Here is a 21,498-nt window from a genome sequence, read left to right as displayed (position 1 = left end):
GCTTGACCGTGACTTAAAGTCAGATGAAAACTGCTATTTACTCCTGTCTTCTCTCTGTTCCTCTTAGAATAGTCGTTTCGAACGCTATTCTGGGGCAAATTACACCTGGGCCGAGCAGCAGGCAGGGGAGACGGGAGGGCCGGGCACCTGCAGTGTGATCATCGGGACCTGACTTTTGCAGTGGCTGCACGTGGCCTCCCGGTACTTGCAGGCCTTTTCCACGTGGTCACGCAGGTCTCTCCTCAACACTTTCTCTTTGCAGTCAGCGCGGACACACGACAGCTCTTCAAACTGGCAATCGTTCTTTAAATGCACCTGTAAGACAAACGCTTCGAAATTCTTAATTGGCATAGAAATTCGATCGGAAATACCAGATTCCAGTCTCTACGCAGCTAACTCCTCCAGAAATGTTTCCATCCGCCACCAGACTAGGCTTCACGGAGAAGGGTGGCAAACCTACTGGGAGACGAGGAATTTCATATTCCATTTAGCGATCACTCAAACTATACTGCTTTTCAAAGGAGCAAGCCGACTCTCCTCCCTGGGCAAATGAATGGTTATCTGCCAAGGACTTTGTTTTATTCCAATTCAAATATCCTGGGGCGCCTGGGTGGCTCAGTCAGTTAAGTGTCTGACTCTGGCTCAGGGCATGATCTCACGGTTTGTGAGTTCGAGCCCCACGTCAGGCTCTGTGCTGTCAGCATGGGGCCTGCCTCAGATCCTCTGTCCCCCTCACTCTCTGCCTCTCCCCCACACTCGCGCGTGTGCACACGCTGTCTCTCTCTCAAATATAAATAAACATTTTTTTAAAAGTCCAATTCAAATATCTTCCAGGATAAAATATGATGCTAATCAAAAGACGTAAGATGTTGAGTTTCATGATTTAAAAAAAAAAAAAGAGAGAGAGAAAGTTTTAATGAGTCTTCCAAAATTAAAAATCAGTTCAGATTTCTTTCCATTCTAAATAGGCTGGGGGTGTTTAAAAACCAGTTGGCAATTCTGCCAACGTCATAAAAATAACACTCGGTACCCAAGCGGCTTGGGCCGCCTTCATGTCTGGTTGTGTTTTGGACATCAACGTAAACGTGGTCTTTCCGGTGCACACCAGCCCGCACGCTTGGGAAGCGCCTTCCTCACAGCAGGCCCGACCCTGACCCCCACCGCCCGGGGACTTACCAGCAGGTGTCCCAGGGTCAACTGCTCCGTGCAGCCCCCGCCCTCGTTCCTGCAGTAGATCTGAAGAGCCAGAATCTCTCTCTTGCAGCAATTATCCTTAAACACCTGAAATGGAACGACGGTTGTCTTAGAGGATTAATGTTTCTTCATCTCCACACGCTGCCACTTCAGACAAGGCAAGACCACTTTAAAAAAACCACCAGAGCATCTCTTAAGTGGACCTCAGGAAGCATTAAGGACTATCTTAATTTCTAATTTCTAAAGTAGAATGAAGGAGCTGTCCCCACTAAGAGACACAATTTAAATAATACAACCTCAACTACCTTCTTTTATTAGATAAGCCAAAAGAAAACAAGTTCCACTGAATAATTAAAGATCACTTTGGAGCATCCAAACATTTTGAATGGACTCTGATGTAACTTCAACTTCAACTGCCCTGGGGGCACACCAGGACCGGGTTCATATTTGACTCTGGAGACTTCCAGGAGTCAACTCTGTGGGGGACAGCTACGGGTGTGGGTGGCAGGACCCACTACGACTCAGGCCTTTTCAGATCGCTTGCTAAAGAAACACCAAAACTGGGGCGCCTGGGTGGCTCAGTCGGTTAAGTGTCCAACTTCGGCTCAGGTCATGATCTCACGGTTCATGCGTTCAAGCCCCGCGTCGGGCTCTGTGCTGACAGCTCGGAGCCTGGAACCTGCTTCGGATTCTGTGTCTCCCTCTCTCTCTGCCCCTCCCCACTCACGCTCTGTCTCTCTGTCTTAAAAATAAATAAAACATTTAAAAAAATTAAAAAAAAAAAAAAAAAAAAAGAAACAGCAAAACTACTGTAAAAGATCACACTCTGCAGATGGTTTAGAAAACATTTGTTTTGGTTCTTTCTCCTAAGGCTATGTCGCTCATAACTCATTTTTCACCAAAAAGGGGGCAGCATTAGCCAGCCACTGAAACAAACTCTTTTAAATAAATACTGCAAAGATGGAAGTTAATCCAGTAATGAAAATGTTTCCCCCTTTTAAAAATTTTTTAGTATTTATTTATTTTTGAGAGAGAGAGAGAGAGAGAGAGAGAAGGAGGGAGGGAGGGAGGGAGGGAAAGAGAGACAACCATAGCATGAGCAGGGGAGGAGCACAGGCACAGGGAGACACAGAATCTGAAGAGGCTCCAGGTTCTGAGCTGTTAGCACAGAGCCCCATGTGGGGCCTGAACTCACGAACCATGAGATCATGACCTGAGCTGAAGTTGGGTGCTTAACTGACTGAGCCACCCAGGGGCCCCGAAAATGCTTCCCTTTGAAAATGAAAACCTTCCTTCAATTTTACTTTTCCTTTAGAAAATAAGCATCCTCCCTCCTTCTAGTAACATAGTCTATACCATCTTAGTCTTCAGGCATTTCTAAGAAACTCCTCTATATGTTACTGTCCTAGAACAGTAAACAAAACAAGGATCTTAACAGGCCTTTCTCATCCACAGGCAAAGAAACAGAATCAACAGCTGCTATGAGTTAAAAATAAAGTAATTTGGAGTCAAATCTAATCCTTTATAAACATGACTTTTTAAAAAACACACTAAAGTCACCAAACAGGTATTTTTAGCCAGTAAGAAATAAGTTTCTTTTTTGTGGCATTAAGTTCCCTAAGTCATTTGAGTTCAACATTACAGATAAAAAACATAGGTTGGAAACATCAAAACAGTGAAAGGACAGAATCTTAGGGCTGGGCTTATTTACTGTCACTGTCCCAGGGTACGAATGTGGAGCCTGAGGCCGCACCGTGACCGCAGAGGCCGATCCCGGGCTCCGGACCCCACACTCCCATGAGGACCCAAGGCATCAGTCGGCATCATTTAAGATGCTCCGACAAAACCAGATCAATGCCACGGAAAACTAGGGCTAGTAACTCTGAACCTCTTCTCTCAATCACCCTGGTCCAATCCATGTTCACAAGTTAGTGACCCTGCAAGGATAAGGGGTAGAGTTGAGGGACGTGTTTTCCTAACAGCCCCCTCCCTTTTGCTGACTGCAATCCGGAGCAGCCAGTAATCGCTGAGGAACACAAGGTACGTGCACATTTTGCCCGTTCTGTCTCTCAACTGTCCAGGGACTTATGCTGGGGGCCCTAGCTCTGGATCCCCACGTCACTGCACTCACCTGGGCCGCCCTGGAGACAAACCCAATATGTAAAGTGCTCTGGGCAGGAAAACCCCAGAGCAAGAATTTTACTGTGCAATTTAATGACCGACATTTAAAAAATCGTCAGGTTCATCAATCAAAATATCAGTACCACACATTTTTACTGATATTTTAAGTACTTTAAGAATGAGTCGTTTCGGGGCGCCTGGGTGGCTCAGTTGGCTAAGCGGCTGACTTCAGCTCAGGTCATGATCTCGCGGTCCGCGAGTTCGAGCCCCGCGTCGGGCTCTGGGCTGATGGCTCAGAGCCTGGAGCCTGCTTCCGATTCTGTGTCTCCCTCTCTCTCTGCCCCTCCCCATTCATGCTCTGTCTCTCTCTGTCCCAAAAATAAATAAACGTTAAAAAAAAAAAATTAAAAAAAAAAAAAAAAAAAAGAATGAGTCGTTTCAAACCAAAAGTGTGCCTAGCAGGGTCTGACAACGCGCAGATGACCAGAGGTGCTGTGGTGGGGATCCGAGCCCCAGGAGGGAAGCTGGTGGGAGGCCCCCGCTCAGTCCTCTGAGAGCGTGCACTGAGGTCGAGAGCTTTCGCTGGCACACACAGTCACGTGGGGAGGGCAGGGCTGAGATCCTGCATCCGTCTAAGGACTCGGAGATAATGCGCAGGGGGCAGGCAGACAGCAAGTCCCGCGGAGCGCCGAGACCTGCGCTCTAGGAGCCGAACCCCAGCTGTCTGGGGCAAAGGCCCGAGAGGTGCATCTCTGTGTTTCGCTTATACCTCCCGGGGTCTCAGGAGGTGGTGCCGCTACCATCACAGGTGAGGAGACAGGTTCGGAGGGTGAAGCACCTGGCCGAGGTCACCCGGCTGAGCAGCCGCTGTGTGTGTCCAGTGCCCATGTGACACGGTTCCTGCCTGGCTCCTGCAGCACCGCCCTGACACCCCGAGATACGGTCAGCGTGCCCGGAGCCCTGGATGCAAACTATACGCACAGTACTACGTGAGCAGCTGACACGAGAATTTCTTAAGCCCCCAAGGATACCTTATCTTTGATGATGCCTTCTTGACACGCGGTACATTTTGGGCTGGAGGAGCTGAGGGGAGAACACACGGCAAAGACATTAGACAGGGCGCAAGTCCTGTTCTCACGGGCAGCATCACGGCCAAGCATGCTGTGCGGAGTTCAGACCGGCGGCCAGAGCTCTGGGATGCCATGCTCTACTGGCTTCAAGTATCAAGCCACAGAAGAAAAGGGCTGAGTTTTTTTGACGGTGATTTTTCACAAGGAAGTTTTTAAGCAGAACGGCTTAGATCAGTCCCACTTGGAAAGCCCCTTTCAATTAAAAGTGAAATTTTCTTTCAGAAACCAAAACTAGCTCTCCGTGGAGGAGCTCTTCCGCGTGAGCATCCACAGCTTACTGGGAGGGCCTACAAACGGTCTTGCTTTATGAAAACAGCCAGTACTTTCTCCATATGTTATCTTCCTTCACAACACACTGAAAAGCCAATGCAAGTCTGCAGTTAACAGTGCGAGAACCTGAAACTGACCCTGTGTATGAAAACCGTTCATCCACTACATCCTTCTCGTCCCCAAATGCAGGACACGAGCCACTGCTCCCCCGCTGCCCATTTTTGGACTTGATTCTAACTGCATCTTGTGTCTGGAAACCACCTCCTAGATATTAAAAATAAAACTAAGTCTGACCCTCTTTACTTCCACGGCCCCTGCCCGAGACAGGGAGTCAGCGGAGGCTTCGGGAAGGAGGGGGCGGGGTTGACAAGTATGTACCGGGGCCGTGGGCAGAGTGGGGAGGTTCCACAAGCCTGGAAAGCCAGGCAGGAAAACGGAGTGTTGATGGGAGACTTAATGTGTTTTTAAGTAAAGGTCATTCATGTAGACTATACTAATATGAAGCTTGTGCTAAATCGCTTTAATCATATGAGTCGTTTTATATCCATAGACCCAGAGCTGAGTAGCATCCGGATAGGATCCCTTGACACCCGCAGAAACATGGAGCAGGACGAGAGCCAGGAGCAGAAAAAGGAGGGACACCAGAAGAGGAACAGCCCTCTGGATGCTCTGCCCCAGGAGCCCCTGCCCCCCACGGCCAGCAGCCCTCCCCCCTGGCCCGGAGCTGCAGTCCAGGTGTCTGCGTTAAGAGAAATCAGGTGCTCTGAGTCTACGCGGCCATCGCTAAGCTGGACTCAAGAGCCGTTTTCCCCACAAGCAGGGGAAGCGGAGTCCACTGTCCACGGTATGTGGGTAAGACCACGGCCGGAAGTGCCCAGGAGGAGGAGGACAGGGAGGGAGGCTGCCTGCTGTGTGACTCTCAAGGGCCCTGCCCTCAGTGGTGAATCAGGAAGAGAGAAGTGGGCAGACTTGCCAGGCCCCTGTGCCCTGGCAGCGGAGACCAAGTCTGAGAGCATCCTGCCATGACCCCCGGTGCCCGGCACGATGACCAGAAAATACTGGGGGACGAACCAAAATGCTTTCTTGGACAAAGTTATTTGTGCTGTAGAACTCCAGCCCGCCTCCCCAGAATCCCTGAGTGATTCTAAAACGGCACCAACATTGACAAGGGCTTCCGAGGGCTCACGCGTGCTTTGCTTACACTTGCTGGCTGAGTGTGGGCACACTGGGTTCCCAGCTAGGTTCCCGTCCTGCTGGCCCCGTCCTCGGTCTCTGCCCCCCACCCCGAGCACCTGCACTCTGAGGGCTCCTTCGGCCTTTGCTGATGGGTGTGCGTCCCGTACGGAGCCGTGAGCTTCTGGAGCAAAACTCAGCAACGCGGGCGGGGGGGCGGGGGGGTATCGGGGCACCAGCGCCAGCGTGGCGAGTGCCACGAGGAAGGTGGCAGGTGCGGCAGTGACTGCTGAGAGGCGCGTGTGGGGAGAGGAGACGGCAGTCTGGGGGACGGGGCTGGGTAGTCCAGGCCGCGCGTCACAGAAGCCTTGGAAGACCCAAGCACGACGTCCTCTTGGCTTTCCCTGGATGATGGCCGGCCGGGCTCTGAGAATTTTATCTGGGTTTCTCCAGAGCTTTTAACCTTTACAGAGTTTACTGTTTGGGGAAGTGAAGAAGGGGACGGGGGAGAGACCGGAGAAGCCCACGACGCGGCGAGGGCCGACACGGGCAGCAGGACCCACCTCAGCAGGGCCGCCATGCAGGTCTCACAGAACCGGTGTCCGCACTCCGTCTGCTTCGGGTTACACAGCACCAGGCGGCACTTCTCGCACTTGTACTTGTCCTCCACGGTCTTCACAAACCTTTCTTTGTAACCTCCTTGCTCGGGGACGAACACGGACGTCCCGGCGCCGCGGTCAGGGTGCAGCTTCAGCGGCGGGTTCGTCTGCAGTGTGCCGGGGGATTCCATCTTTTTACTTGACTCCATGTCAGGAAGGAGAGATTCTGCGGAAAAGCAACAGCACTTAGTAAAACGTGTCACGTCGTCCGGCGCACGAAGTGAGAAACGTGGCTTTGGAAACGGGGAAGTGCCTGAGAGCCGAGGGGGCTTCTCCAGGTCACCTACCTCACAGGGACCCTCCCGACTCGAACGCGTGACGGGAACGAGCTTGAGCAAGCGTGCCTCTCTCCTTCCCACTCCACCCACCGTTACTGCTAACATGACCGTTCAAAAGGCTTCTGAAGGCATCAGTTGTGTCTCTAAAGGTTCTCTGAAATACAGGTAACGCTTTGCTGTGCTGTAACTTAAACGTGTGTCAGTCCGACATCCTGGCCAAAGCAACAGCCATCCCCAGCCGATCTTACTTCTCGGTTAGCCTCACTGCCGAGGACAGTCCCCGGGGCGTGACTCAGGCGTGGCCTGCCATCGCCGTGGAGCCTGTGCTGGGAACAGCGCCGCCCCTCCAGCAGCAGCAGGTACTGTCCGCCTCCTCATGCTGCTCTTCCCCCCGAGCAGACCCCACAGACCCCACGAGGCACCCACAATGCTCCGATCCGGGCGCACCGTGACCGGCACCTGCTTTCCACCAGCCCGGCCCACCTCACCAGCCCTGCGCCAACACGGCCCCCCCACTGCACACGCCGGAGCTTCAGGGTTGCACCCCCTGTGGATACGCAGGCCTTCCGGGCCTGGGGGCGGAGCTGGCAGAGGGGACATGGGGACTGAACGGGTCTCCAGTGCCTGTCTGGACACGCTCTCCTAGCGCACAAGGTGGCAAGTGTGGTGGGTTCCCACCTGCAAGTTCCCGTCAATAGGCAAAAGAAGCATTTCCTGGATATGAGCCACCAAGACCCCTGCGTGCGTGGACCCGCCGGCTGAAGCGCATGGCAGCACGTCTGGCCAAACTGCGGAGCAATTTCCTTAAGACTCACCAGGTCGGGGCACCTGGCGGCTCAGTCAGTTAAGCATCCGACTCTGGAGTTTTGGCTCAGGTCATGATCTCACAGTTCATGGGATCGAGCCCGGAGTCAGCGCAGAGCCTGCTTGGGATTTTCTCTCTCTCTCTCTCTCTCTCTCTCTCTTCCAGCTCATGCTCTCTCCCTCTCAAAATAAATAAACCTTTTAAAAACCCAAAAAAAACCTCACCAGATCTCTCAAAACGACACCGTGTTCTTGCTCAATCCATTTATTTCTGCTACTTACAAAAATAAGGGCCAAATTCCTTCTACTTACAAGGCCCCGGGGCCTGTCCCCCATCGCCTTCCCCTCTCTCCTCAGTGCCAGGCCGCCACGAGCCAGTGTGGGGGCCCCCAGTGCACCCCGGGTTTGCTGGAACGAGCCCTCACGCCGGGCCGCAGGGTGCGGGTGGGGAGCCCACTCCCCGGAGCCTTGTTCTGCCTCGTGTGGGGCTGGAAGAATGAACGTTTCACAACCCGGGACATATGCGATGCCAGCAGCCTAACATCTGACAGGTAAATGAATTAGTGTTCTAGCCACACTCGGGCTAGTTTTAATAAAATAGAACATCACTGTGGCGAAGTGTGGGAGCCTCCTGTGAAATCCATCTATTTATGAAAACAACAACAACAAAGATTTTAAAATGACCTCAAAAGGCCAGCAGCCCTTTGCTCACGAATTTGTTGATCAGAATCCTGTTCATGAAGACGCTGAGCGGGAGGTGCCTGGGGCTCGCTCTGCCCGTCAGAGACGATGGTTGCCCAGGAGCCGATCCGCTGCCACCTGCGACGGCTGGTGACCTCTCCCACTCCCCACCTCAGGCCCTTGCTTCTGCAGATGCTCTAGGTTGACCCCCGCCCCCGTTCCCGCGGACCGCACCTCCCCACCTTCTCCAGGGGGCTCAGCTCCGCCAACCCCACTCGCCGGACCCCTCTTGCCCTGTCTGTACTTTCTCCACAGCACTTCCCACCCTCCGACACCGCATGCTCATCGCTTACAGTGTCTCTCCTGCGGCAGAGCCTGAGCTCCCCGGACACACGGGGTTTGTTGACGGAAAATGCCAGGTACCTAGAAGAGTGTCTGATGGGCAGAAGGCACCCGGTACACATCTGCTGAGCTAATCACGGAGGGAAAGGTGAGGTGTGAGCCATTAGTACCAAGCTGTGTTTCTATGACAACCGACTCTTCCAGGAAAAGAAAACTCCTCAGCTTTTGGATACGGTCTTGGAGATTCTAGCCTTGAAAACTCCTTCTTGCCTTATAAACAATTTGTGACTTTGGTATCTTAGCCAATAGTGCTTAGGAAGCTATGTGTTCAATAAACAGTCTGTAATGAGAAATACTTGATTCTTTAAAGGTGAATTTCCTATTTCGAGCCGGAGAGACAATTCACTTTGGATCAAACTAATGCTAAATGATGTCCATTTACCTACAACATGTCATAGTCTGTATAAGCAAGTATACAGTCTGGGATCTTTGGTTTTTGTAGGCCATCGAAGAGAAGTGAACAGATATGCAGAATGTATCCCAGGCACATCAAAGAAAACATCACAGCAGCCCTGTCCCGAAGGGCAGAGGCCAGCCCACAGCCGGCAGGCCTGTCGGGACTCACCTGTAACGCAGGGTGTCGGCGCGGGCATCTCTGTCTGCAATGGGCCACTGTGGGCCTCTGACAATCCTACCCAGCATCCCTGCATCTCGTCCCATGCATGGCCCATTCCCGATCTAGGTTGCGAGCTGGAGAATGAGCCTTTGGGAAGGAGGGAAAGATGCCCCGCGGTGCTTACACTGCAGGAGCCAGAGACCTCCTGTGCCTTGTATTCATAAGGGAAGAAAAAGAAGCATAAGACAATGGTCTAAACGTGTAATGTCCACAATAGGCAAATCCACTGAGACAGAAAGCAGATTCATGACTGCCAGCGCTGAGGGAGGGGGAGCATGTACTGATGGGCACGGGGTTTCCTGCTGGGGTAACGGAGGTGTTCAGGAACCGGACAGTGGGGATGGGTGCACGGCTCTGTGAATACACAACAACCCACTGAACCAGACACTTTATTCTTTTTTTAAATGTTTTAATGTTTATTTGAGAGAGAGAGAGAGAGAGAGAGAGAGTGAGCGAGCAGGGGAGGGGTGGGGAGAAAGAGAGAGAGACAGAAAGAATCCCAAGCAGGCTCTGTGCTGTCAGCACAGAGCCCGATGCGGGGCTCGGACTCATGAACCGTGAGATCATGGCCTGAGCCAAAACCAAGGGTCAGATGCTCGACTGACTGGGCCACCCAGGCGCCCCTGAACCAGACGTACGAGGGAGCACCGTGAGATTTTCATTTATACCGTAACGGTACATGCCCTCAGAGAAGACAGCAAGCAACCAATACGGGGGAGTGAAGTGTGAAAAGCGAGTACCAGACCCCCTGACCTCGACGACCCAGAGGCAGACACTCCCTTCTGGGGTTCTGGGAGGGCGTACAGACATCCGGGAACGGCAAATGCACATAAAGAAAACCTGCCTTTCTTTTTCCCTCCACACAAACTGTGTTGCACATGCAAGTTGATCAACAGCTTCCTTTCGAAAGCAGCGCCGCGTTCTGACCGTTTTTCCCCATCAGCATATACAGATCTACGTCACTACCCTGAAGGGCTGCGTACAGCACTCCGCGGGACGCTTCACCACAGTTTATACAGCCACTTCTACTAATGGACAGTGAGGCTGGTGCTGGTGCTTTGCGATTGTGAGCAATCTGCAGTGAACATTCTTGAACACCTATCTTCGCACGTTTGGGAAAGCTTACAGCGACAGAACTGCTGGGTCAGAGGTGATGCGTATCTCACAGGACCGTAATCACGCCAAACACTTGTAAAAGGTTGCACATTACAGATTCCCTCCAATATTCACTAAACTAGTAAACAGATATCATTTCAGAGAACCACAGCCCATTTCACTCAAATGCTGACGCTTCCCACTTTACTCTGGCCTCAGCAGCGTTTTCTGGAGAGTGGCTGCTGGCCACACGGTTGTACAAACTCCAGGGCTCCCAGCCTGCGAATGCCGGGGGGGCACACCCACTGCCCTTCCACGTGGTAGGAACACCCTTCTCCAGGAGCGACTCTGCAAAGGCTGGCCAAACTAACCACATTTTATTTCATAAACACAACATACCCACAACAGCTCTGTTCCTCACACGTCAGGGACACAGGGATGAGAACGTCCCTGCCCTTAGAGAGTTTTCGGGGAGTCACAAGGATGTGGGCACTCCAGGGCCAACAAACAGCGGACATGAAGAAACACCACCCAGGAGTTACAAAGGGCTGCAGATCTTCAAAAGACAAAGAGATCACCCCGGTTTTGGGGAGATCTGGGCTTCATGAATTGGACTGGTGGCATCATTTCAATTCCAACAGAAGAGAACAAGAAGGAGCAGCAGGAGACACAGCACAGGCAGGTGGTCATGGAGGGGAACCTGGTGTTAGGGGCTCTGGGGCGGAGCCAGACAGCCAGGACATCTGGCACTGAGTGGCCTGGGTGGTAAGGCTGGCCGGTGTCCTTCGCTGCGGTGGATCCTTGGGCACAGCGTTTATCCTCAGGGCCCCACTTCTTCTCTTCACCTGAAAAGCAGACACTACCCCTAACTGTCATAGTACTATCAGGAGTCACTGTAATACTGTATGTCACATCCGTCTGCATACAGAGAAGACACGTCCTCCCGCCAACAGCGGTCAGGGGGTCTGACAAGGATTGGGCTGTTTTCCTCATCTTACTTAGATAGCCCCCAAGCCTGATTTAAAAAGCCCCTTCTCAGCAGTTGTAGAGGGGAGGGGAGGGGAGGGGGGAGGGGAGGGGAGGGGAGGGGAGGGGAGGGGAGGGGAGGAGAGGAGAGGAGAGGAGAGGAGAGGAGAGGAGATAGCCCCCAAGCCTGGTTTAAAAAGCCCCTTCTCAGCAGTTGAGGAGAGGAGAGGAGAGGAGAGGAGAGAAAAGAAAAGAGAAAAAAGAAAAGCACAGAAAAGAAAAGGAAAGAAAAGGAAAAGAAAGAAAGAAAAGGCATCCAGATTGGAAAGGATGAAGAAAAACTATTTCTGTTTTCAGAGGACATAACCTTATATATACAACTCACTTAGGGAATCAACTAAAAATGAGTTAAACTAATAAACTTATTTAGCAAAGCTGCAGAATAAAAGATCAATATATAAAAGCCCATTTTATTTTTTTTATTTTTTAAAGTTTATCTATTTTGAGAGAGAGAGAGCGAGTGAGCGTGCATGGGTGGGGGAGAGAGAGAGGAAGAGGGAGAGAATCCCAAGCAGGCTCGCACTATCGGCATGTAGCCTGGCGTGTAACTCAAACTCACAAACCATGAGATGACAACCTGAGCTGAAATCAAGAGACAGACACTTCACCGACCGAGCCACCCAGGTGCCCCTCGTATTCCTATGCACTGTAGTGAACAATCCAAAAATGAAGTTAAGAAAACAGTCCGTTCATAATAGCATCAAAAAGAATAAAATATTCAGGGACAAATGTCAACCGAAGGAGGGCAAGATACCTATACTGAAAATTAGAAAACACTTTTGAAAGACAGCAAAGATCTGAATAAATGGGAAGGCATCCCATGTTCATGGGCTGGAAGTCTCCACACTGCTGAGACAGTGACACTACTCAAACTGATCAAATGCATCCCAACCTCTATTAAAATCCTAGCTGGCTCTTTTAGAAGAAATTAATAAGCTGAACCTAAAAATCAGATGGAAATTCAAGGGAGCCAGAACAGACAAAACAATTTCGACAAAGAACAGAGCTCGAAGATGCACGCTTCCATGTTTCAAAACTTACTACAAATTATTCAGGACACTGTGGAATCGGCACTAGACGTACGTATAGATGAGAGAGCGCTGAAAGTTCAGAAACAAACCCTCATGTTTGGGGGCAACTGATTTCTGACACGAGTGCCAGGCCTTTCAACGGGGCACTCAGTGCCAGCAACCCCACTACTGCTACCGGACAAGGAAGGCCTCCTCCTGGGCATTCTCCTTCTGGCTCTTCAGGGCTGCACTGGCAGTTACCACCCCAGAGCTGCTTAGACATCCGCCGCCCTCTCTCCCAGGTGAGCAACTTGGCACAGCTCTGGCACACAAAGTACTGTTGAAGGGAGGGTAGTGGGTGGTGGGTGGGTTCTAAGACCTCCCTGGCTGGTATCCTTCCTGCCTTTCAAATAAATGTATTAGATGATATTTGACACATAAAAAAAAAAAAAGATCATGTGTGGGGGTGCTTAGCTGGCTCAGTGGGTAGAGCATGCATCTTAATCTCAGGGTTGTGAGTTCGAGCCCCATGTTGGGCATAGAGCCTACTTAAAAAAGTTTTTTAAGAAGATTGTGTGCAATGCACAGGCAAGGCAAGAATACAACAACAACAACAACAACAACAACAACAACAAACAGACCTCCCGAATCCACTGCCTACGTAAGTCACCACCTACCCATGTGCTCCTTCCTCAGCCATCCTCCTGACTCTCTCCAGAAGTAAATGTCAGCCTCAACTTTCTATCTATAATCCTCTTGCTATCATATATATTCTTCTTCTTTTTTAAAAAAAAATATTTATTTCTTTTTGAGGGAGAGAGAGAGCAAGCACAAGCAGGGGAGGGGCAGAGAGAAAGGGAGAGACAGAATCTGAAGCAGGCTGCAGGCTCCAGGCTCCAGGCTCCAGGTTCCAAGCTGTCAGGGCAGAGCCCAACGCGGAGCTCAAACTCACTAAGTGTGAGACCGTGACCTGAGTCAAAGTCGGACACTCAACCGACTGAGCCACCTGGGTAGGTACCTTCTTCTTAAACAATATACTTTTGCCTGTTTTTAATTTCACAGAGTGATACCATACCATATGTAGTCTTCTGCCGTCAGCACTGTAAGTTCTCACCCTTGTCTGCTCTGTGCAGGAGTTATGCTTCATTCATTTTCATGGCTGTATAGTATTCTACAGCTGACATATCCGTTTTTGTATCACAGTTGCCAGTCTTTGCGATCATGAGAAACGTGCTCTGAATATTCTGGCACATCTGTTACGGAACCCTGCGTAAGTTTCTCTAGGGTACGTGCTCTAGATCAGGGGATCGGAGGTTAGCAAACTATAGCCTGTGGGTTAAATCTAGTCAGTAGGCTGTTTTTGTTAGGTTACTGTTGCTATTGCCTACTTCCTTGAGCCAAGAATGCATTTCAGATTTTTAAAGAGTTGAACAAACAAATGAAACCTAAAGATCCACAAAGCCTAGAATACTTACCAACTTGCCCTTCACAGAAAGAGCCTGCCAATCCCTCTCCTGGACCGGGCGCCTAGAACGCAGAGGAACTGCTGATTTGCAGGTTGTATTCGTGGCCAGTTTACAAGCGAGGGCCCAACTGCTCTCCAAAGCAAAGCAGTGTAAACACTTCTATTAATCCACATCCTCACCAACTCTGGGAATCAGACCTCTTAGGTTCTGCCAACCTAGCAGGTATAATGGTCTCTTTTTTCTTACTCTAACGATTAAAAAGGTTTAGCATCTTTCATACATTCGTGGGCCACTTATGTTTTTCCTTCTGTGAAATGCTTGATGGTGTCTCTGCCATTTTTTAATCGGGCCACTATCCTTTTTAGTACTGATGTGTGGGGATTATTCACATATTCCGACTAGTAATCCTTTGTTAGTTATATATACATGTCTTTCCCCAGTTTGTGGATGGCTTTCATGTTATTTATATCTTTCAATGAAGAGAAGTTCTTAATTTTCATGTATTCAAATTTGCCCATATCTTGGCCTTTTAAAAATATTCAGATTATCTCACAGGTGATGCTGATGAAAAAGGCACTACAGTATATATTAAACTGAAAGAGAAAGCAGCTTCAACTCTATTATAAAGTCATTTTCAAAAGAAGAATATTCTGTTCAAATAAAACTAGCAAATAAGCCAGTAGGTCAAACACACTCACAACTGCTCAAGGGAAAGTTTTCCTAAACAAGAGTTTATTCAAGTCAGAAATGACACGAACCCCGAGCAGGGCCCAGTGGGGAGGCCCATGACCCTCTGTATCAATGAGATGGCCAATGGGGGCCTTAGCTGGCCCAAAGAAAGCAGGAGCACGACACCTCAACAGGTGCCAGGACTGGTGGACGGATGAACACTCTCAGGTTTACTCATGATCCCAAACTCTGCTAGCCATCAACTGTCACTATGAAAAGTCAGTTCTGATTTAAAGTGTGAGAATCACCTGACCACTTTCTAAAACAACTAGGACAATAGGGACGATGCCTTTAAGTCTTTAAATAAGACAAATACCCACCTATTACGTCCCAAGGAAAAGGGAGTTTGGATTTAGGAAAATCACCACTGGAGGCAGTTTTTCACAATCAATTCAGAGGTGGAGGGAGAATAATGAGCATTCCTAAAATTGGACAGTAATGTGATCACCTTGAGACCCCACACAAAGTCATGCAGATGGAGAAACCACTGAGGTGACTCTGCTTCAGGTCCCTTCAAGCTATGTACCAGGGGGGTAGATACTACCTGATCACCAACGGAAACAAAAGTTGCCAATAGCAACATGGGAGGGTACCATTTTTACCAGAATGCCCTCTAACCAACAGGCACAAAACAAATATTAAAAACAATTTATCTTTGGAGCGCCTGGGTGGCTCGGTTGAGCATCCGACTTCAGCTCAGGTCATGATCTCACAGTTCGTGAGTTCAAGCCCCACGTAGGGCTCTGTGCTGACAGCATGGAGCCTGGAGCCTGCTTCAGATTCTGTGTCCCCCTCTCTCTCTGCCCCTCCCCTGATCTCACTCTGTCTGTCTCTCCTCAAGAATAAACATTAGAGGGGCGCCTGGGTGGCTCAGTCGGTTGGGTGTCCGACTTCGGCTCAGGTCATGTCTTGCGGTCCGTGAGTTCGAGCCCCGCGTCAGGCTCTGTGCTGACAGCTCAGAGCCTGGAGCCTGTTTCCGATTCTGTGTCTCCCTCTCTCTCTGACCCTCCCCCGTTCATGCTCTGTCTCTCTCTGTCTCAAAAATAAATAAACGTTAAAAAAAATAAAAAAATAAAATAAAATAAAATAAAAAGAATAAACATTAGAAAAATTAAAAAAAAATAATTTATCTTTTATCTTGCTTACCTCCATAAGGCATCTTAAATCCTTTCTGAATCAGGTGTGGTGTACATAAATTTGGCAAACTCAAAGTTGGTCACAATGTTAAAAACAAAACAGTGAGCAATGTCAGTGAAAACAGCTGAGTAAGAAACTCCAAAAATCCATCCTTCAATAAAAGAAAAAAACTGGCAAAATCCATCAAGGACAACTGTTTGGAACCTTAGAAACTAACCAAAAGCTTGTAATAATCAGAGGAACACTTAAGCATGAGAAACCAGCTGAATCTTGGTAAGAACAGTGAGCTCAGTGGCATTTTTTCCTCTCCTGAATCCATGTGCCAGGACAGTGGCCTGGATTCTAACAGCCTGCAATTCCTGGTCAGATATCTGGCAGGAGGTGGGGGGATAGTGGGAGAAGAACAGACCCTATATGCAAAGAATTTTGGTGGTTTTACTTACCTAGAAGACCAGCTCAAAGCATCTGACTTTACCTCAATAAACAGAACTCTCCCAATGCTAAGGTGGTTACTGTAGGGGGAGGGGGTGTGATTACTGAAAATGTTTAGAGGCAAATTCATTAACAACCACTGCCTGGGGCAATCAATAACAATCAAGGCAAACGAGAGATTAACCAAAATGTTGAAAAGAAAAGTTATGGGAAAAGGGCCCTGATAAGCTCCAATGTGTTTCTGGGAATCTAGAAGGTCACACAAATGCTGGGGGCTGCGTGCACGCTCAAGAAGGCCTGAGAAGGCTTTAAGCCTCTGGCTGACCTTCAAGTTCTGCACAGAGGAAGTGAATGGTAAGTAAGAGTTGTCAACTGCCCAGCTGAAATGTTGAAAGCACACTCCAACAAAACTCACAAAGACCCCATCTGAGAAGACTGGGAGATAATTTTTGTTCCAGGCACTTACGGAAACCTCTGTCCAATCACTAGTTGACTCCTACGCTAATGGAACAGGGACTTCAACGACCACACACGATAAAGAATATACACTTTACAGACTTAGCTCAAAAAGTCATTGCACAAGCAACAACAACATATCCTGGGGAAAGGGAAGAATCTCATTTCCAGATCTGCCACATTATAATACGAAAAATTTCCAATTTTCAGGGAAAGATTACAAAGCATGCAAAGAAACAAGGAAGTATGGCCCATAACAGGGGAAAAAACAAGAAACAGAAGCTGTCCAGGAGGAAACCCAGACACACTAGACTCACAAAGACTTTAAATCAGTGCGTACATGTGTTCAAAGAGACCAAGGAAACCATGTGCCAAGAACTCAAAGAAACCATCAGAACAATAGCTCACAAAATAGAGAATTATCAATAAAGATAAATTTTTAAGAAGAACCAAACAGAAATTCTGGAGTTGGAAAGCACAACAACTGAAACAAAAATTCACAACAGGGGCTCAACGGCAGAACATAGCAGGCAAGAGAAAGGACTGGAGAACCTGAAGATGAGTCAACTGAGTTTATCCAGGCTAAGTTACAGAAGGAAAATACAAAAAAGAAAAGTGAACAGAGCTTTAAACGCCTGTGGGGCATCATCAATCACACCAACATACACCTTATGGGAGTTCCAGAAAGGAGAAGGGGGAGAGAAAGGGATGGAAAGAATATCTGAAGAGACAGTGGACATAAACTTCCCCTATTCGATGAAAAATATTAATCTGTACATCCAGGAACCTCAACAAATTCCATGAAGGATAAACTGAAAGAGACTCACACTAATATACATTATGATCAAACTGTGGAGAAACAAAATTCTGAAAGCAGCAAGAGACAAGCTACTCCACATAAAAGGATTTCCTCAATGTAACAGCTGGCATCTCATCAGAAGTCATGGAGGACAGAAAACGCATGACATATTCAATGGAGTGTGAAAAAAATTAACTAAGAATTCTGTATCTAGCAAAACTATTCTTAAAAAATGAGGGAGACTCTCAACAAAATACTAGCAAATTGAATCCAACAGCATATTAAAGGTATTATATACCAAGACCTAGTGGGATTTATCCCAGGAAGGCAAGAGTGGTTCAATGTAAGAAAATCAATAAATGCAATAAACCATATTAATAAAACAAGGGAGGAAAAACACAATCATCTCAATCGAGGTAGAAAAAACTTCTGACAAATCTAACACCCTTTCATTATAAAAACTCTTGCCGGAGAACTAGGAATAAAAGGGAACTGCCTCAACAAGATAAAGGGTACCTAAGAAAAAGTCACACTTAATGGTGAAGAACTGAAAGTTTTTGCCCTCAGAGCAGGAAGAATGGAAGGATGTATGCTTTCACCACTGCTTTTCAACCTCATACTGGCAGTTCTCGACAGAGCAAGAAAAAGAAGTAAAAGGCATCCAAATAAGAAAGAAATAAAACTATTTCCACTAACAGATTACATGATCTTATACATAGAAAATCCCAAAAAATTCACAACAACTAGAGCTAATAAATGAATTCATCAAAGTTGCAGGGTACAGGATTAACACAGAAGCAACAGTTGTGTGTCTGTAGAATAGTAATAAACAATCCAAAAAGGAAATTTAAAAAGCAGTTCCATTTACAATAGCATCCAAAAGAATAAGATACCTAGGAATAAATTAAAGCAAGGAGGTGAGAGACTTGTTCACTGAAAACTACAAAACAATTGCTGAAAGAAATGAAAGATGCAATTAAACAGCAAGACGTTTGTTAGTTGCAAAACAAGTCTATATACATGAATTAGCAGACTTAATATTGTTACAAGTGGCAATACTACCTGTGGTTAATTTTATGTGTTAACTGGACTGGACCATGGGGTACCTAGATATTTGGTCAAATATTATTCTAGGTGCTTCTGTAAGGGTGCTGGATGAGATTAACATTTAAATTGGTACAGTGAATAAAGCAGATTGCCCTCCCCAGTATGAAGGGGCGTCATCCATTCAGTCACAGGACTGAACAGAACAAAAAGCCTGATTCTCCTCCAAGTAAGGAGTCTTTCTACCTGACTGCCTTCAAAAGGAGACATGGGCTTTTTTCCCCGTTTTTGGACTTAAACTAAAATATCACAGCTCTTCCTGGATTTTGAGCCTGCTGGCCTTTGGACAGGAACTACATTCCTGGCTCTCGTGGTTTCAGGCCTGCAGACTCAGGCTGGAACTAAGCCACTGGTTCTCCTGGGTATCCACCTTGCCAACTCACTCTGCAGATCTTGGGACGTGCTTGCCTCCATAATTGTGAGAGCCAATTCCTTGTAATAAATACCTCTTTCTACACACACACACACACACACACACACACACACACACACACAGAGGTTCTGTTCCTCTGGAGAACTCTACCCTAAGTGATCTACGGATGCAATGTAATCCTTATCAAAACTCTAATGGCCTTTCTCTGACAGAAATGAAAAACTCTGATCCTCAAATTCATATGCAATTACAGGGGACCACAAAGAACCAAGACAATCCTGAAAGAGAAAAACAAAGTTGGGAGACTCACACTTCTCAAACTTATGACTTCAAAACCTACTACAAAACCACAGTAATCCTAACAGTGTAATAGTGGCATAAAAACGCACATATAGACTAATGGAATACAACTCAGAGTCCAGAAACAAACCCATACATCTATGGCTAAAAGATTTTTGACAAGGATAGCAAGACCATTTAGTGGTTTAAAAAAAAAAAAAAAAAAAAAAAAAAAAGTCTCTGGGACAACTGGGTAACACTGGCAGAAGAATGGACTTATTAGACCCTCACATCATTCCATATACACAAACTAGGATCAAATGGGATTACCAACTAAAACGTAATAGCTAACACCCAAAATTCTTAGAAAAAATATTGGGGCAAATATTCATAATCTCGAATTTGGCAAAGACTTCTTAGATATGACACCAAAAGCATAAGCAACAAAAGAAAAAGTAGATAAAATGGACTTCACCAAGTTTGAAAACCTGTATTACATAAAAGGATGTTACCAAGAATGTGAAAAGACAACAAAATGGGAAAACATCTGCCAATTACATATCTAATAATGGTCTAATATCCCAAATATATACAGAACACTTACAAGTCAACAACAAAAAGAGAAACAACCCAATTTAAGAATGTGCGAAGAATATGAAGAAACATTTCTCCAAGGAAGATATAGAAATAGCCAACAAGTATACAAAAAGGTGCTCAACATCTTTAGTCATTAGGAAAATACAAACCAAAGCCACCATGAATTACCACTTCATACCAACCAGGATGGCTATAATTCTTTTAAAAAGGAAAAATAACAAGCATTGGTGAGGATGTGGAGAAATTCAAACATTTATACACTTTGGTGGAAACATAAAATGGTTTAGCTGCTGTGGAAAACAATCTGGTGGTTCCTGGAGCAGTTACACATCGAATTGCCATAGGACCCCATAATTCCACTCTTACATATATACCCAAAAGAACTGAAAACAGGTACTCAGACATATATACACGCACGCGCGCAGTAGCACTATTCCCAATATCCAAAAGGTGGAAACAACCAAGATGTCCATCAACAGACGAATGGATAAACAACATGTGGTATCTTCACACAATGGAGTACTGTTTAGCCATAAAAAGAAATGAAGCAATGGTACAGGCTAAAACATGGATGAATCTGGAAAACATTACGCTCAGTGAGAGATGTCAAAACAAAAGAGCACATATTGTATGATACCATTTATAGGGAATATATAGAATAGATGAGTCCACGCAGACACAGAGCAGACTGGTCATTGGCAGGGGTTGGGGAAGAGTAATGAGGACTCTACCTGCTTAATGGATATGGGGTTTCCTTTTAGGGAATGAAAATGCTTGGAACCATGTACAGGTTGTGGACACACAACACTGTGGATGTACGAAGCAGCACTGAATTGCTCATTTTAAAATGTCTAACTTTGGGGTGCCTGGGTCGTTCAGTGGGCCGAGCGTCCAATTCCTGATTTCGGCTCAGGTCATGATCTCCCAGTTCATGGGTTCGAGCCCCGCGTCGGGCTCTGTGCTGACAGCTCGGAGCCTGAGGCCTGCTTCGGATTCTGTGTCTCCCTCTCTCTCTGCTGCTCCCCTGCTCACCCTCTGTCTCTTTCTGTCTCTCAAAAATAATAAATAAGCATTCAAAACTTTTTTTTAACTTAATGTTCAAAAAAACCTAACCATCATGAGACACAGCCACTAGGATGGCTATAATAAAAGATAATGGAAAATTCCAAGTGTTGGTGAGGATATGAGGAAACTGGAACCCTCATACGCTGCTGGAAGGAACGTAATATGGCACTGTCACTGTACCAAACAGTCAGTTCCTCATAAAGTTAACAGTTCCCATATGACCCAGATATTCTCTGATGTATATAACCAAGAGAATTGAAAACAGATGTTTACACAAAGACTTGTAAACATATGCTCAAAGGAGCAAAATTCATAATAGACAAAAAGTATTAATAGCCCAAGGTGCCCAGCAAGAGATCAGCTAAATAAAATGTGGTATATCCATATATGTACTATTATTTCATCATAAAAAGGAGTGATATACGGATACATGCTACAATATGAGTGAATCCTGAAAACACTGTGCTATATAACAGAAATCAGAAACAAAAGGCCACATACCTTATGATTCCATTTATATGAAATGTCCAGAATAGGCAAAGGAAATTAGTGATTACCAGGGGCTGGGGCAAAGGGAGAATAATGGACAGTAGCTTCTTTGT

General features: G+C 47.1%; 1 protein-coding gene across 9 annotated transcripts in view; it reads right to left on the bottom strand.

Moving 5' to 3' along the window:
- The window catches only part of TRAF3 (TNF receptor associated factor 3), a 126,331-nt gene that overhangs the window by 27,773 nt on the left and 77,060 nt on the right, over nt 1–21,498 (bottom strand). For all 9 annotated transcript variants that reach the window (XM_060620828.3, XM_078447821.2, XM_060620830.3 and 6 more), the window contains 4 exons: nt 6,452–6,713; nt 4,347–4,398; nt 1,177–1,281; nt 148–315 (listed from right to left, as the gene is read on the bottom strand). In XM_060620828.3, coding sequence (XP_060476811.1) covers nt 148–315; nt 1,177–1,281; nt 4,347–4,398; nt 6,452–6,696 — 570 coding nt within the window. In that variant the 5' untranslated portion in view covers nt 6,697–6,713. The remainder of the gene's footprint in view (nt 1–147; nt 316–1,176; nt 1,282–4,346; nt 4,399–6,451; nt 6,714–21,498) is intronic.

Source organism: Panthera onca, chromosome B3 (assembly GCF_046562875.1).
Source record: "Panthera onca isolate mPanOnc1 chromosome B3, mPanOnc1 haplotype 2, whole genome shotgun sequence".
Taxonomy (NCBI): domain Eukaryota; kingdom Metazoa; phylum Chordata; class Mammalia; order Carnivora; family Felidae; genus Panthera; species Panthera onca.
This window is presented reverse-complemented; position numbering and strand designations above follow the sequence as displayed.